At 32.5% G+C, this 18,620-nt stretch overlaps 1 protein-coding gene and 1 long non-coding RNA gene across 2 annotated transcripts in view; both read right to left on the bottom strand.

Annotated features, from left to right (window-relative positions):
• Positions 1–1,753: 1,753 nt before the first annotated feature.
• Positions 1,754–7,238, bottom strand: LOC143078445 (uncharacterized). The gene is made up of 3 exons (XR_012979225.1): positions 7,051–7,238; positions 2,086–2,191; positions 1,754–1,788 (listed from the first exon to the last, which is right to left on the bottom strand). It is a non-coding gene; the product is annotated as an uncharacterized LOC143078445 (long non-coding RNA).
• Positions 7,239–7,667: 429 nt separating this feature from the next.
• The window catches only part of LOC143081081 (E3 ubiquitin-protein ligase rnf213-alpha-like), an 81,227-nt gene continuing 70,274 nt past the window's right edge, over positions 7,668–18,620 (bottom strand). Inside the window, exons 42-50 of the mRNA XM_076257316.1 lie at positions 17,526–17,619; positions 17,037–17,137; positions 14,867–15,124; positions 14,041–14,164; positions 12,022–12,290; positions 10,950–11,073; positions 10,183–10,299; positions 7,867–7,968; positions 7,668–7,748 (exon numbers count right to left, since the gene is read on the bottom strand). Of these exons, the coding sequence (XP_076113431.1) occupies positions 7,668–7,748; positions 7,867–7,968; positions 10,183–10,299; positions 10,950–11,073; positions 12,022–12,290; positions 14,041–14,164; positions 14,867–15,124; positions 17,037–17,137; positions 17,526–17,619 (1,270 nt within the window). The remainder of the gene's footprint in view (positions 7,749–7,866; positions 7,969–10,182; positions 10,300–10,949; positions 11,074–12,021; positions 12,291–14,040; positions 14,165–14,866; positions 15,125–17,036; positions 17,138–17,525; positions 17,620–18,620) is intronic.

The raw sequence follows: 18,620 nt of genomic DNA, 5'->3' as shown, positions 1-18,620 counted from the left end.
TTTAATCAGAAAAAAAACGTTGATGTGTATTTATACACCCAAAACCCCATTCGAAAAGAATACAAATTTTATCCACCATTTTTTTAAATAAGAAATCACCAGTATTAAGTCAGAAATATGTCAATTCATATCCATTCGTTTCATGTGTTGAGCTTTCGATTTTGCCTTTTGATTACGGACTTTCCGATTGGAGATTTACTTGGAATTCGGTATTTTTTTTATTATTCGTTTTGGTTATTTTCTTTTTCTTTCATAACAAAACAGACGTAAGAGTGGATTATATGGAAGTTTATATTGAGAACTCTGGATTCTATATTATATAATGTAGCAAACAAATATCATCAAGATATTGTTTACATCTTAATGGCATTTACATCACACTTCCCGTTGTTGTATAGGGTACCTGAAGCATGTGTGATCAAGAACACAGATTTCAAAGGTCATTAGTGGCGTTTATATATCATGTTCTTAAACAACAGTACAACCAGCATTATGTTGGTATTGCAATACAGTGTCTCTCATCACCAGTAACAGTGGATATCTTAAAATTCGGGTAGAGTGATTGGTGTACATTTAGTTGCGAATTTCCATATCCCATATGGTAAGAATATTAATCTTAATTATATTGGTTTTGACAACTGTCTGCCAATTTTATTAAAGATCTTATTTTCCCGAAAACGGATATTATTAAACAATGAGCATGTAAAAATCGGAGGCCCTTAATTGCTTCGTCGGCAACTTAGGGTTGATGTAACAGGTGATTATTAATGAAAAATGTTTAAAATTTAAACAATCATAGCTGTATATACTTCCGTTATATTGGAACTAGACACTAAGAAATCGTGCATGTTAAAGGACAAATAGCTCCCCAAAAACAAACTCCATAGATCATACATTCAATTTTATTAAAATTAAATAACTATCTTTCAGTAAAATATACGGTATCTGCATAATATGCTGCTGTCAGCTTTAATTTCAATAGACAAAATATTAACACACATTGGAATGATTTTTGAAATATTGACTAGTTTCTTGTATATATTTCGGAGTTTAGTATGACTACCATTATCACTGAACTAGTACAAATGTTTGTTTAGGGGTCAGCTGAAGCACATCCCCGAGTTTGTGATTTTCACGTTGTATTGAATATCTATTGTTTGCCTTCTGTTGTTTTCTGCTCTTTGGTCGGGTTGTTGTCACTTTGACACATTCCCAATTTCTATTCTCAGTTTTGCATACAAAATATTGAGTTAGTTAAACGTCAAATTGTGATCTCCAACATTTTTTCGCTCTCTTAAACTGTTGATTGTGAAAATTGCGTATCAGACTTTTTCCCATAGTGATTTATTATAGATACATGTATCAGTAAAACGCATTCAATCGAGATGTTTAATTTGAAAGATTTTACACTGATTAATGTTACTGTTATATTGTGTAACGGAAGATGACTACACAACAGAACATGCTTACCTTTCCGATGTAACCGATACCACTAAGGAATCTTGCGGTTTTAAATATTAACATTTGAATGCAAGACGGTCTCATATATTACAAAATATAATACGTACGTATAATCAATACGTGGCATTAAAGCGAATTAATAATTCGTATTGCTATCAACCTTTCCACTTTAGAATAAAACCAGATAGAGAGAAAAAAAACCTAACGTTTTGAAAGAAAAAAAGCAACAAAAGCTCATAAACATGTACTACTTTCCTATAATGCAGAATGATCAATATGTAAGAATACTCACATTACCAATGACATATGGATGGCCATTAGGACACCCTAAAACATACAAAAATACATAGTTTGAAGGCCGTTAATTGTTTCTACTTTCTTGAGATGTGTAGTTTATATATGTCTACATAACTTTGCATGTGTCTACCTTTTGATTAGCCTTTTTTCATATTTGAAGCAAAGCTAATAAATCTTTATCAATGTCATAAATATCATTTAACAAATCAAACCATTATTAAAGCAATTTATAGAATAATTTATTCAATATAATTTATTCAAAATATTATTTTTTAAGTGTTATTTTTCAACTTTACAATCAGTTAATGCAATTAAGTATTTACTCACTATAAAAGACAGGGGTTTCACCATATCGGCCAGATTGCAGTGCCTTTATAACCATTATCCTTACATCCTGTAAATCGTCTTGTGGCATTGTAGGAAAGAATGAGTCCTTAAATGTGGTAAAGTTCAATGATTAATTGAGAAATTAAATATTAAATGAACCAACTGATTAAAAGCTGTTGTAACTTCCTTAATTTCATATATATTGAAGGGGAACAACATGCGTAGGACAGTGGAAATATCCAACTACATTCTGAGCCGTCCGACAGGCTGTGTAAGATTTTGAACTTGGTTCATTCCAAATTTAAATTCCACAGGAAATTATGCTTACTAATCTGCATTTGTCTCAATGTTATGGTAGACGGTTTTTTCGATAAAGGAATAAGGGCTTATTTCAGCGACCAAATACTCAAATATATCGTTCTCGCATCAACATATATAAATTAATATAAAAAGAAGATGTGGTATGATTGCCAATGAGACAACTATTGACAAAAGATCAAACTGACACAGACATTAACAACTATTGGTCACCGTACGACCTTCAACAATGAGCAAAGCCCATACCGCATAGTCAGCTATTATAGGCCCCGATAAGACAATGTAAAACAATTCAAACGAGAAAACTAATGGACTTTTTTATATAAAAGAATGAACGAAAAACAAATATGTAACACATAAACAAACGACAACCACTGAATTACAGGCTCCTGACTTGAGACAGGCACATACATAAATAATGTGGCGGGGTTAAACATGTTAACGGGATCCCAACCCTCCCCTAACCTGGGACAGTGGTATAACAGTACAACATAAGAACGAACTATAAAAATCAGTTGAAAAAGGCTTAACTCATCAGATGGACAAAAATATAAGTGGACGTGGCCGGGTACTTATACATCCCGACACAAAAAGAAGCAATGAACAGATCTGAGAGTACTCGCAGTTATCTGACAGCTAGTTCAAAGCCACTAACAACTAACAAAAAAATCATGCGTCTAAGACTAAACTATCAATCCGTACACATCCAACATCTAATGGATTTAGTGTAAAGACGTCATAAACAGCCAGAGAAAAACATGATTTTGTGAAATTAAGTATACAAAGCGACATAATTTCTGCATATAAACCTTGAATATGAAAAAATCTACGTTTAACTGCTCTGATAGATTTATTACGAAAACAACAAAAATCGAGAACATGAGTTTCACGTTTACAACTACAAATAGGTTAATCGATACCATAATTTTACGTCTCAAATCACAAGGGAATGTTTTCCCAATCTAAAATCGTTAGATTCAAGTTTAGAATCTATGATATATCCTTTATCAATTGCGACACTAGTTCATGTTGCCTTTGTTTGTAAATCTGGAGACCCATTTGTTAAACATTACACATTCGTCGATTTCAGTCTCATTTTAGGACTTTCGGTTGTACTATCAAATATCAGATCTACTGTCAATCATCTACTTTGTTAGGCTAATTTACGTAAAAACGTTGAAAGATATAGTTTTTAGATATAACAAAAAATGGGGAATATTCGTAGTTTGAAGGTGTTGTGTTCCTTTGTTTGTAGATCTTGGATTGATGTAGCCTTTTGTAATGTGTTGCATTTGTGTTGACTTCTGTTATTCGTTTAAAGTAAAAAGCCGTTTCCATAATTTGATAATATTAAAAAAAGGTGTGGTGTGATTGCCAATGAGAAAATTCTCCACATGAGCCCAAAATGACACAGCAATTAACAACTATATGTCACCGTATGACAATCAACAATGTCAATGAGCATAGCCCATACCACATAGTCAGCTATAAAAGGCCCCGAAATGACAATGTAAAACAATTCCTTAGTTTTCTTCAATATATCTCAACAAAAACTTCTCAACTGTCCTAATAACCTTTTACTTTGCTTATAATTTTTCTAACTGCTTAACTTACAAGAAAATAAGTAGTTTTGGTAGGATACAACCCTCACTTTACAAAGTGACAAAATAAAGGTAATATTAACAAATCACCGAACAAATGTAGATGTAAGAACATATCCCCCACAAAATATGGTGGGGTAGAATATTTAAAATATTGGATTAATATAGAAAAATACTCTGTATGTTTCTTAACCCCTGTACAAAAAGTAAAAATGGATCAGAAATGGCATATGTTAGAAGCAGCTTTTATTTAATTTATTTGATATATTAACAAAATCCTCCTGTAATATTTATATATATATATATCTTATTATATCCATATGACTTAATTGATTTATCAAGTATTACTTTATTTTTAAAATGTGTATCGAATACTGTAGTATGTAATTTCTAGTGTTGTCAAATCGTACACTTTTTCCTAACCGGTTACTCGGATAATCGTTCGACCGGTAGTTTAAGTTAGTGTTTGAAAGTTTATCAAGAGTACCCTACACATATACACATGGAAAAAAGTATTGCAACACCTTGATTTTTTAAAATTTGAAAAATCACCCTCTTTTTTTGGATGGAATATAATAAAATATTTGTATAATATAATTGAAACATAGTTTATGATAACATTGGCATTGAAACGAACAAAAAATGTTTGAAAAAAAAATGATTTATATAACCACAATTTCAATAACAAAATGAAGTGTTTTTTGTACAAAAAAATGCATTTTACAACTTTTACTGTAGTCGAACCTTACAATGTCAGACATTTCAAAATTAATCTTCAGATGACTGTTCATATCATGGTTGATCATTATACGCCAAAGAATTAGTACTTTGTGCGCAGCCTCCATTCAAACGGATAACCGCATCTAAACGTCTTCTGATTCCTGCCAAAAATCGACTAATTTGTTGCTAAGGTAGCAGCAACCATTTTTGATGAAGAGCATTGTTTATTTCATGATGTGTTTGAACTGGGGTGTCCTTTCGCGCACGTTCCGCCCAATAGTGTTCCATATATGCTCGATATGGTTCAAATCCGGGCTACGATCCGTCCAAGCAAGATGAACCGAGTTACATTGGAACAATGGATCTTCCTCCACGATGCTAATTTTCAACTTTAGCGAGCTCTGCACTACATTGGATACGGAAAACTGTGTGTCTGTTTGTAAGCAAAGGTCTCTGAAATGGTCTTATCGCACGATAACCAGTAGCGATGAGTCGATCACAAACAGTTCTTGTTAAATAGCTCCTGCATGCCCACCACTCTTTTTTTAGGATTGTATTGTATGCAATGGGTTTCCTTCTGACCAACCTTCATTATGCTTGATTTTCCCTAGCAAATGGTATAGGGGGTCTTCTTTATCTCGGAAGGTCTTGAACATCGTTTAGTGCCTTATTTTTAACTCAAAACGACTTATAGTGGAATGGTGATGACCAACAATACGTGCAGTTGTTACAGCGACATCCCTGCTTCTCTCATGCTGATAATATGCCATCTTGCTGCAGTTTAGAGTTGTCGAGGACCCATTACAAGGTGTCAATCACATAACTTTAAAAACTTGGTTATTTAAAGTGTTGAAAACAATGAGGATGAAAACATCTGTTATGCTGTTTACGGGTACAGTAGCTGCATGTGCAGTTAAAAACTTATCGATTCGATATTTATTGATTAAGCTCAGGTGATACTTAAATAATGTTTAAGTTGTTCTATTTTACCAAATTATATCACAAAAAAATAAAAAGTGTTTTTTTTATTTCAATTTCAATTTGGTGTTGCACTACTTTTTTCCATGTGTATAGATAAGATGAGGTATGAGTGTCAATTTGACAACTTTTCATCCTAGTCATAAATTTACGCCTATGGAATTAAAGTTTGTCCTTTGGCATTATAAGGCTTGTCTGTGAGGATTCCTGGCGAAGTTTGACTTCTAATTATCGAATACACCGTATCAACTATATAGCGATTGTACCAACTTCAGATTGAAAAATCAAAAAAAACCTTCTTGATCTTGAATATGTATGAAACCGATTATTCGTTCCTTTTCTCTTGTTGTCTCCGAAAATAATGTGGCGTGTTTCAATCTGAAATGATTAATCATTAAAAAAAGGAAGATGTGGTATGATTGCCAATGAGACAATTTTCCACAAGAGACCAAAAATGACACAGAAATGAACAACTATAGGTCACCGTACAACATGTTTCTTTACTTTGTTTGCTTGTTTCTTTACTTTGTTTGCTTGTTTCTTTAAGTATGTTACTCGTACTATCACGTATACATTGAGTACATTCACATTGGTTTGCATTTCACAATTTTTGAGTTAGCATTTCGTTTGAAATAAGACTAGCACTACGGAGGTTGCACATTTAGATGTAGGTTTACACAATATTAGATCAAAAACGAAATAATGAAGTAATTAGTTAAATTTAATCGCATCACTGATTTAAAGTTACTGTTGAAAAAACATGTATACTAATTATGTTTCTTCAAGATCCTGTTCGAGCTCTAAATAAGTTTATGTTTTCAGGATTAACAATAGCAATCAATATACTGGACAATTGATCTGTCAAATTAATTACCACGACGACATTTTTTTAAAATAAAACATAACTATTTATTGATTTCAATACAAATTTATATCAAATCTATCAAAATTGAAAAAAAGTCCGGTTAACCGGTTAGCGTTTTTGGTATTCGGTATTCGATCGTTCGACCGGTTAACCGGTTAACCGGTTAATCGTTGACAACACTAGTAATTTCACATGTTTCGTCATCAAAAATAAAATAATTACAAAAAAAAAAAATCACCGTACAGTATTGAACAACGAGAAGAAAAAAAAACACCACATAAAGTTATATTGAAATCCATTGGCTTGATTTAACAATTAATAACTATGTTGATTTTCATTTTTATTTGCCATGGCATTGCCACTTTATAAACGATTTGTATGTGTAGATGTCCTTTGGTATATTTTCCTAAACGACAATTAACAAAAATTGTTCAGACACAGGTTACATCATTTTACTTTGTTTTTATGTCTTAATTTACCTACCAACATACTACTTGGATTAAGTGCTATTTTGTGGAGTGGTGTAAGTAGACTAGATTTCCCTGGAATCTCTAACATCAATATCATGTAATGCGTCAGGAGACAGAACATACTTTGTTCAGCAAGACTCATTCCGTTGGTTATGTTCCCCCTTGATATCCATATTGAATTGCCACATACTTTGTCAATTAAACCCTGAAGTTAAGAATAATGTATTGTACGATTCTCATTTTAAAAATAAAATAGAAACTGGTCTGAACATATGGATAGATGAAACCCATTCTTTTAATCTTTTTATCTAATTGATATGATATATGTTGTGTAGTTTGCTTTTATTTTCTTGTTTTTTTTTTACTTTTTAATAATCTGGTAAAATTTGATATTTGCGCTAATGCAATGGTAAAATATTGGTTTGTCATAATATTTAGCCTTGTATCCCCATTTGATTTTTTTTATATAGTCCAATATAACGAAACAATGTGTAAGAAGTAACGCTGACAACTGCATTATCAAATATCATTGAACTTTACGCTTTAGTTTTAACACTTCGCATTTGTTTACAAGAGTTTGATTTTGCTTAGCTTTCTTTGTTTTTGTTTTTTTTGTTTATTCTTGTATATTTAAGATAATACCTTGACGTAATATACCTTATTTTTTATTATGGCATGATTTTTCAAATATCCTCTTAAATACGATGTGCCCTGAAAAATATAAATAAAGGTAAAAATAAAAAAGTCATAAAAGAATCTGCTTAGCTAAAAATAGGTAATGCAGCAAGTTACTTATCGATGTGATAACTATATTTGTACTAAAACTTACCTTTTCAGAAAAAACCTGTTGAGTTTTAATATTCTTCAGGCAAATATCTCTATGCAAGGCAAGTAGTAATTGTACTCTTTTTTGCCATCCACTGTTTCCTTTCTGCAAATTTAATGGAAATTAATTTCATTTGTTTGATCTATTTTGGAATTGAAAAATAGAATAGACAACACTTTTTAAAAACATTAAAAACCCAACGCGCTTTTCTGGATTTCCCTTCATTTATATTTCAAAGGCAAGGATGTATATCAACAGAAACAGTTGCAGAAATATTTGTATACGACCAGAACACAATATAAGCCAAGTCTATCTAAGGTCAGCTTTGCCTGATATGAAGATTAGATACCATAAAAAGCATATATATAAGAAGATGTGGTACGAGTGTCAATGGGACAACTTTCCATCCAAGTCACGCTTTATACAAGGCAGTGGCGGATCCAGAACTTTTCCTAAGGGGGGGGGGGCGCTGACTGACTAAAGGGGGGCCACTCCAGTCATGCTTCAATGATTCCCTATATAATCAACCACGATTTTTCCCACGAAAGGGGGGGGGGGCCCGGGATCCGCCTTTGCAAGGTCACCATTACAAGTCAAAGTACGGATTTCAACACAAAGCCTTAGCTCACACCAAACAGCAAGCTTTAAAGGACACCAAAAAAATGACGAATGTAGAACCATTCCATCGGGGAAACCAACGGTCTAATCTATATAAAAAACGAGAAACATTTATGAACCACATCAACAAACGACAACTACTCAACATCAGGTTTCTGACTTAGAACAGGTGCAAATAAATACAGCGGGTTTAAACGACTTTAAAGGTACAATCCTTGACCGTTAACCACAACAATAGTGTAAAATCACAAAATAAAAAGACACACTATAAAAGAGTGACGAAAGATACCAGAGGGACAGTCAAACTCATGGATCGAAAAAATAAACTGACAATGCCACGACTAAAGAATAAAAAGGTACAGTCAAATTTACTAATCAACTCTTTAAATCGAAGAAAGTATTTTGCAAAAGTTTTAAGTAATTTATGGTAATAAATTACTGAATCAATAATTTACCAGTGATGCATTGATTACGATCGTTTACATCTATGACATCACGACACACATGGGCATACCAAACGAGTTAGGATATATAAACAACGTATTATGAAGCAAAAGAAACATCGATGTCTGAAAAGAAAACTTTACAATAAGGAATGCAAAATCATCTTTTTTCCTATAAATTTTAGTATGGAGTTCCACTTTAGAGACTGAAAAGTATAAATCAAGAAAAGGACAATTGCTGCTGATTATGTTAACGTTTACTTTTCTACATTGGCTATAGGTATAGGGGGAGGGTAGAGATCTCTTAAACATGTGTAACCCCGCCGCATGTTTGCGCCTGTCCCAAGGCCTTCGTTAGTCTTGTATTATTTTTAATTTTAGTTTCTTGTGTACAATTTGAAGTTTAGTATGGCGTTCATCATCACTGGCCTAGTATATGAATTTGTTTAGGGGCCAGCTGAAGGACGCCGCCGGGTGCGGGAATTTCTCGCTACATTCAAGACCTGTTGGTGACCTTCTGCTGTTGTCTGTTCTATGGTCAGGTTGTTGTCTCTTTGACACATTCCCCATTTCCATTCTCAATATTAGATATAGTTAAAGTTAGTTCCTTTGTAAATTTTGGTAGTATATTTAGAGAACTTTGGATTATTTAAACGAAAGCATATCAAGATAACGGTAGGTATGGATGAATGTATCGACCAAATGTAACAATGACGTGTTTTACTTAGTTTGATTATACACTGATATTCAAAGCAGTGCTTATTTTAAACTTCTTTTTTTTAATATGATTTGATATACGTTTTAGTATATCATAAATCAAATATGAGAATTTGTGTCAAATCGCCGAACATGAATTTGACAGCTTGTGCCCCTTCAACATACATAATATTGATCTGTTTATTTATTTACACAATCTTTCTTATTTTGAAAGGCTTGGAAAAGTTTAAAATATTAATTGCAATTAAGAGGCTGATTGATGTCTGTTTAACTCATCATAAAATAAACCTCGATATTTGTGTATGTTGCCCCTTTCTGACCAACCATCCGATGTCTAGTTTCGATAAGTGGAAAAGAGAGACGAAAGAGATATTCATAAAACAAGAACAGACTGTAAAAAGTGTTGAAAAACTGAAAAACGACGAAACATTAACAAAACACTTTATAGAAAACTAAAGATTGAGCAACAAGAACCATACAGACAAAACAGGGGGGATGTCAGGTGCTCAAGAAGTGTATGCAGATGACTTAAATAACATACTCGTAGCATCTGTTCTAATATATCACTATTTTCAGTCAAAATTGTTTCAACAACAGTGTCTCTAAGCTCCTTGTAGTCTTCTCCAAATACTATGTATCTGTCACTACATTCTTTTATCTAAAGAAAACACAAATATACTCGTGTTAACTCTCTAAATTCCTAACAACTACTAGATATAATCAACAACTATAATGTGTAATGTCTTATCATTTAAAATGGTTCATCCACGCGCTTTAACAGCAGTAACACGGTTGACCCTTCAAAAAAATCCTAGTGAACCTCGGTTTTTTGTTGGTTTGTTTTTTTCAATCGTTCAGTGTTCTGTATAGGGTTTTGTGGACAATTATTTCTCTTTATTTTATGAACCCAATATGCTTTATGTAGAAGTTATCTCGCATGATAAATTTAAAATAAGACTTTTTGTGTTAGTGGCGTAAGCTTTGGATATTTATGTTAAAATATGATATCATCAATTCAAAAAGAAAATGATAAAAAAAATTGGGAATTCAAACAAAATATTTCTTATAAACTTCTAAAGGTGTATTTTTGAATAATTTGTAACAAAGGTTCATTAAGTTAAATGATGCCCCCAGTGACGACATTTAAAAATGAATTCAAATATCAATTTCGAGTTCATCGTAACATTGTTGTTTATGCTTCTTATAAATAAATAAATTGTTGTTTACACTTCATACTAATAGATAGTAGATACTTATATACGCTTATAGAAAACAAACAACAAAAAGTTAACGTTAATCCATGAATACCTGATGATAGTCTTCTCTAAGTTCTGGTAGACAAATCCAGTGGAATGAAGTATCATTACTGTTCACAATTTCATGATACATATCAATGCCATGACATCTGCATAATTGTTTTACCAGGAATTTTCTTGATAAGATAAAATAAAATAAAAGACACAGCTATTTAAGTATTCAACCTTTAAGTGATTTATCAATAAAAAAACATACGTTTATTAGAAACCTATGCTGGTTGACTAAAAATGTCAACAACAAAAATAAGGCTTATTAAAACAAAATATGACAGGACACTTGTTATTAGTACATCCATGTGCAATTTTTTATATTTTCCTATTTCTCAATTTTAATAACATAGCTCTATCTCAAATTTTGGATTCATCTTAATTTCAATTGCTATTCATACTTGATTTTCGTCAGTAATTTTTTAATTGAAAGTCCCCTCTAATAACTAATAACATCCTTTAATTTTGGATGTAACGAGTCTTCTGATTGGCTGACGTTGTTTTTGTGTACCAGCCCATAGACATAAAAAAATAACAATCAAAACCAAGCAGTAAACAAAGACTCACAAAACCAAAGGACATTTACATCAACAGTTATAAATAATAATTAAGTTTGATAAATACCCCGCTACGTGCGTAATTCAGTGTGCACCACATTTTTAATGTTATTTCATCATCGACAGAAAAAATATTACAGTCATTCCTTAAATAAAGATGATATTCGTATTGTAGCATAACTTGAGCTTCTAATTGAAATACACTAAAATGTTAAATAAATTTAGCTCGTATTGTAAAATTATGACAACAGCAGGAAGACGATTTCATGCCAAAGCCAGACCAAGGAAGTATAGAACGTTTGTGAGGAAGCACTATTCCTTTATCCGAATAATTTCAAAAATTTTGAAAAGAGAATGTAAATAGGGAATGTGCCAAAGAGATAACATCCCGACCAATGGGTCTTTTAAGTGAATGTTTTCGTGAGCTTCTTTTCGTTTTCCTCTTGTTTGCATGTATCACAGTATATAAGACACGTTCTTTAACATCGGTATACGACCTTCATTTTTAACAGCTGTTACCTTGGCCATAGTGATTTACTTTCTTCACATATGCACGAGGCTGCTTCTAACAGTATTTGTTTCTCCTCATCAAGGGTTTTTAAATCTGACGTGGAATTCATTTCATATATCAGTTTCGCGACCAAGACTAATGCAAACTTAACACTTGCAATGCACTTAATCTTTTCTAAAATATTAATATCCATGCTTATTTTTGGCAGCGCGTCTGTCAACATCTGAGTGGCAATGTCAATCTTGTCATTGCCTGTATGTCGTTGGTGTAACGAATCCTGGAATAATATAATAAGATGTGAAATAAAGAGGTTTATACATTTTTTTAATTGAAAACTACATTTCTACTAAAACCTCGAAACGCTCCTTTGTCATATTACAAACCGTCGTACCGTCAAATTTCATATTTTTTTTGATCTTCCAATATAAACTCTAAAGTCTAACATCAAAGACTACAGCTTATGAATATAGCCACTCAACCGAAAATATTCTCACTTTCTGTGAACACTAATGACTGGTTTTGCATTGTCATTGTAAGCGATATTTTTAATTGCCATATAATTGCCAGGTTTAGATATCAAATCTGGAATATTGCATTTGTTTTCAAATAGTCCGTTTCTATTTAAGTTGGTGTGTGTTTTTGTTGCACTTCAGAGGTTCCTGATGATAATTCATTTTCCTATAACATTTAATGTGTTTCCCTCGGTTTTATTTTATAACCCAAATTTGTTTTCTCTCAATCAATTTATGACTTTTTAACAGCGGTATACTACTGTTGCCTTCATTTGAATTTGTGTTACAGGCATAGAAGGAATAATTAAAATTCTTTTGTTTTCTATGATGTGTCATGTGTACTATTGTTTATCTGTTTGTCATTTTCATTTTTAGCAATGGCGTTATCAGTTTATTTTCGATTTATGAGTTTGACTGTCCCTGCGGTATCTTTCGTTCCTCTTCTAAAAAAAAAGCTTATATTTCTACATAGCGCATATCGTTTCGGGAGAATCTCCCCCTTTAAACGCTGTTTACTAGATCAAGTAGATAATTCTGAAACGGAAAATACATGATATTCCAAGGTAAATTCAAAATGTAAATAAACTCATCATAGATACCAGGACTAAATTTTATATATACGCCAGACGCGCGTTTCGTCTACAAAAGACTCATCAGTGACGCTCGAATCCAAACACATCAAATGGAGTCAATAAATCAATTCACAGCAAATGTAGCATGTCACAGATATGTGTCTTTTTCATACAGGTAAAGTTTTACAGAAATTGAAAAAAAAATCGTTTTTGTTTTATTTTCTGAATTATTATAGAATGAGTATTTTAATGTCTCAAAATCATCAATTACAAATGCAAAGGATATTATAAAAAAAAAAAACAATGATCTAAAGTAGTCAAAAGGCTCAAATCTAGTTTTTTAGTTTTTTACTAACCTATAATCTATTGACTTATACCGAAAAAAATGAACTCGTTGCCAATTAGAAATTTATGACTCGCTCAATTTTATAAGAAATATGCATTGATTATTTGTGATTAAAAAAAACAATCGTTGTTTTAAAATCTTTAATGTTCTTTCTATACGATTGTTCAGTAGATTTGTTTATTCGAACATATTTCTTTTTTATAATTTTTTCTTCTTCAAATTATATTTGCATATCTGGACTTCCCATACAGAACCAGGTAAAAAAGTGATTTATTTGTAGGGTTCAGAAATGAAAAAGCGTAAATGAATTCAAGGTACTTGTTTCGCTTCGTAAGCATGGTAAGGTCTAAAACTATAAAATGGTGAAATCTAAGATCGTGAAAATCGAACTTATCCTTCATGCAGTCACAGAAAACAACATATCTTAATATGAAAAGATTTCGTCAAAGCGTTTCAAGGTATTGCCATGACACTATTTTGCAGCCACACCCCGATCTCCAATATTGTCTCCCGCCTTACACCACCAAATTATTATCCGAATAGGTTCCTTTATAAATTCGATGAATAAAAGATATGCAGTGTAAAAAAATCACTTACTTCAAAACACTGAAGAACAAGAATGCATAGCTCGATATAGTGGTCAGGTTTTTTAGCCGTATTTATCAGGTCTTTAGCATGTGTGAAATATGCAGACAAATGGGTCTGCACGTCCTGAACACTGCTGTTAAACAAAACATATTATATGTAGATAATAATTCAAACCAACAGAATTTGTTTCGATTGGATAATCTGTTATGTCTAATCTTTTGTAGTCCAAATAGTTATAAAATTGCTTTTCCATAGCACTATTGCTTGGAAAAATTTTGGATTAATATTTTTGAATAATTCTACAAAGTTTCAGATTGCATGTTACTTACCTAAGCGCGTCACTGCTTTTGATATATGTGGTGGTGGTTCGAATGTTTTGTCAACTATTATATTATTTGCATGTGGGTTTCTCTGTTAGGAATGTTCCTCCTTGTGTTTGTGCGGTATTTCTGTCACGTAGTGTTTTAGCGATATTTTTTAACATTGTTATAAAGCAGGAGGTTTGGCATGCCATGAAATCATGTTTACACCACGTCAGGAATATGGCAGTTGTTATCAATAGTTCGTTTCTATGAGTGTTGTCGGTTGTATTTGTTGTTCTTTTGTTTTCCTCGTATAGTTGATGCGTTTCTTCGGTTTTGGTTTGAAATCTGGATTTATATTTCTCTATCGATTTTGACTTTTGAAAACCGGTATTCTACAGTTGTGTTTACTTATGGATAAATTAAAACATCTACACTTAAATGCGGATTTCAATCCGAAATAGTTGAAATTATGTTTTGCTATTTTCCAAATGGAGACAAGTATTTAAAAAATAAGTATCTTCTAGTCTTACCATGTAGCTATTATTTTTTGCAACAAAAATGACCGTATGACCGGTGCATGATCCGTAGACGCATCAAATATTGTCAATTTCTTTGATCCGACTTTTTTGGCTGGTTCAGATTGACCAGGGCCTGTTATGTATGTAAGTAGTTTATCAATTACGTCCACAGAAGGCGGTGTTCCAGTTCCAAAACAGAGTAGAGATACAACTTCCATAAAGAAACTGTTACATCTTCCTCTGAAATCTTTTGCTTCCTCCTGGTCTTTTCTTCAAACGGAAACAATTAACTTTATAATGGTAATCCTATATAGATAACTAGATATAAATGGAAATCAATTGAAGATTGAAAACAAGAGGCTCTCAAGAGCCTGAATCGCTCACCTGGTAAACAATGCCTTATTGAACATATTGAACCATGCCAGGCAAACATGTCATATATATGACTTACTGTTTATAAATAAAGAAAATGAGACCAAAACACAAACACTTAAAACTTAGCAATGGACTGTGAAAATGAGGTCAAGTTCAAATAAAACCTGCGTAACCGACATATAGATCATAAAATATTTTCATATACCAAATATAGTTGACCTAATGCATAAAGTATTAAAAAAATAGATAAAAACTAAAAAAGTTAACTTTGACCACTGAATTATGAAAATGAGGTCAAGGTTAGATGACACCTGTCAGCTAGACATGTACACCTTACAATCATTCTATACACCAATTTTAGTAGACCTATTGCATATAGTATAAGAAAAACAGACCAAAACACAAAAACTTACCCCTATGTTCTATTTAAAGTAAGGGCGGCCATGTTTTCTGACGGATCAAAAATCGAAGCACACACTTTGTGCAGGATAATCTAAGGAACTATCATGCCAAGTTTCATCCAAATCCATTCAGTAGTTTCAGAGGAGAAGATTTTTTAAAGTTAGCAAATATGATGAACAAATTGTGAAAAATTGTCATTAAAGGACATTTACCCCTTAAGGGGTCAATTGACAATTTTGGTCATATTAACCTATTTGTAGATCTTACTTTGCTGATCATTTTTGCTGTTTACAGTTTATCTTCATCTATAATAATATTCAAGATAATGACCAAAAACTGCAAAATTTTCCTTAAAATTACCAATTAAGTGGCAGCAACCCAACAATGGTTTGTTTGATTCGTCTGAAAATTTCAGGGCTGATAGATATTGACCTAATGAACATTTTTACCCATGTCAGATTTGCTCTAAATGCTTTCGTTTTTGAGATATAAGCCAAAAACTGCATTTGACCCCTATGTTCTATTTAAAGTAAGGGCGGCCATGTTTTTTGACGGATCAAAAATCGAAGCGCACACTTTGTGCAGGATAATCTAAGGAACTATCATGCTAAGTTTCATCCAAATCCATTCAGTAGTTTCAGAGGAGAAGATTTTTTAAAGTTAGCAAATATGATGAACAAATTGTGAAAAATTGTCATTAAAGGACATTTACCCCTTAAGGGGTCAATTGACAATTTTGGTCATATTAACCTATTTGTAGATCTTACTTTGCTGATCATTTTTGCTGTTTACAGTTTATCTTCATCTATAATAATATTCAAGATAATGACCAAAAACTGCAAAATTTCCTTAAAATTACCAATTAAGTGGCAGCAACCCAACAATGGTTTGTTTGATTCATCTGAAAATTTCAGGGCTGATAGATCTTGCCCCAAATAAACATTTTTACCCCATGTCAGATTTGCTCTAAATGCTTCCGTTTTTGAGATATAAGCCAAAAACTGCATTTGACCCCTATGTTCTATTTTAAGTAACGGCGGCCATGTTTTTTGACGGATCAAAAATCGAAGCACACACTTTGTGCAGGATAATCTAAGGAACAATCATTTTAAGTTTCATTCAAATCCATTCAGTAGTTTCAGAGGAGAAGATGTTTGAAAAATTGTTAACGACGACGACGACGACGACGGACGCCAAATGATGAGAAAAGCTCACATGGCCTTTTAGGCCAGGTGAGCTAATAAAAACGTAATAGTTTGCTTTTGAAAACACATTATTTTTTATTTAACGTAGAATTGTTCCCACAAAATATGTGTTACTTCTACTATTGCTATCAGTTCACTTATCTTAATTTTACTAGTACTTACACTTTTATAAACGAAATACAAAAGATTTTCGATCTTACCCAAAGCACTGAGTAATTATATCTTGGTTGCAGTCTTTTAAATATTTTTCAATTTTTTCCAGTGATTTGACCTCGGTCATATTTGGTCCGTCCGATAGAGTCTGAAAAATTATTTCATTTTTAAGATATCTAATGCATGCACTATATTTTGAGACTTAATTTACTAAACTTAATTTATCAATGCACTAAATGCCATGTATATTTGTTTTTGTGTCTGTTTTAGAGATCAGTCATCATGTGTTGGTTGTTGGCGAGGCATGTTGAACCTATTCCGATATTTTAAGTCCATATATAGATTTTAAGAAATCAGTATATCATGTTGGGTCCAGGTAAGCTATTATTATGTAAATACGAATTAGAACACAAGAACGGGAATCTGTATGTATCAAGTATGGAACGGAGACGACAATAAAAATCAGCTTTGATATCCCCATATGCATGTGTTAACAATATAATGACTAGAAATTTTGGTTAGGCCGTCATACTTACAGTCCATAGTTGCGTAACATCAGTTTGAAACTTTGAATTCGTGCAGACATGGTCCAGAAACATCTTCACTATGAAGGCTCTATTCCACTTGAATCTTAAATTAAATATAGAGAAACATGAATAGCAAAATGAACTCAAAAGACATAAACTCAAATCTAAGAATTAGAAATCACATAGTAAGAAAGCAGACATGAATTACAGTTATTGATTCATAAAACTAGAGGCTCCAAAGAGCCTGTGTCGCTCACCTGTATTAACTGTTTCTTTTGAAATCATGTAAAATAAGGTTAAAATCATAATTTATAGTCTAAGATATTATTACATACTATAATAATATCTAAGATAATAGCAAACAACTGCAAAATTTCCGTAAAACCACTAACTCAGGGGCAGCAACCCAACAACTGGTTGTCGGATTTGTCTGAAAATTTCAGGGCAGATATATCTAAATTTGATAAACATTTTTTGCCAGAGTTCAGATTTGCTCTAAATGCTTTTGTTTCAGAGTTATTAGCCAAAATCTACATTTCCCTCTATATACTATTTTTAGCCATGTCTGCCATCTTGGTTCGCGAGCAGGGTCATTAGACACATTTTTTAAACAGGATACTCTTATGATGATTGTGAATAAGTTTGGTTACATTTGTCTTAGTAGTTTCAGTGGACAACATTTTTGTAAAACATTACAAAGACAATAACAATCAAAACCAAGCAGTAAACAAAGATTCACAAAACCAAAGGACATTTACATTGACAGTTATAAATGATAATTAAAAAACAACACGAACTCCACTAAAAACCGGCAGTGAAATCAGGTGATCCGGAAGGGTAAGCATTTCCTGCACCGTAAACGGCACCCGTCATGTTATTTCTTTGTTCAGTTCGGTAATGATGGAAGGTTGTTATGACTGAGGAAGAATATCAGATATGATTTCTGACACACTTTTGTCTTAATGACCAATCAGCTTATGATGGCGACCGTACAATTTCTTGAGTGATGACCTTAATTGATTGATTCATAGCCCTGTCTTAGCAACTTATGAGAAAGCAGTATTCCTCGTTCAACAAAATAAGCGTACTTTGAGCTAGCTCTAG

The sequence above is a fragment of the Mytilus galloprovincialis genome, chromosome 6 (assembly GCF_965363235.1).
Source record: "Mytilus galloprovincialis chromosome 6, xbMytGall1.hap1.1, whole genome shotgun sequence".
Taxonomy (NCBI): domain Eukaryota; kingdom Metazoa; phylum Mollusca; class Bivalvia; order Mytilida; family Mytilidae; genus Mytilus; species Mytilus galloprovincialis.
This window is presented reverse-complemented; position numbering and strand designations above follow the sequence as displayed.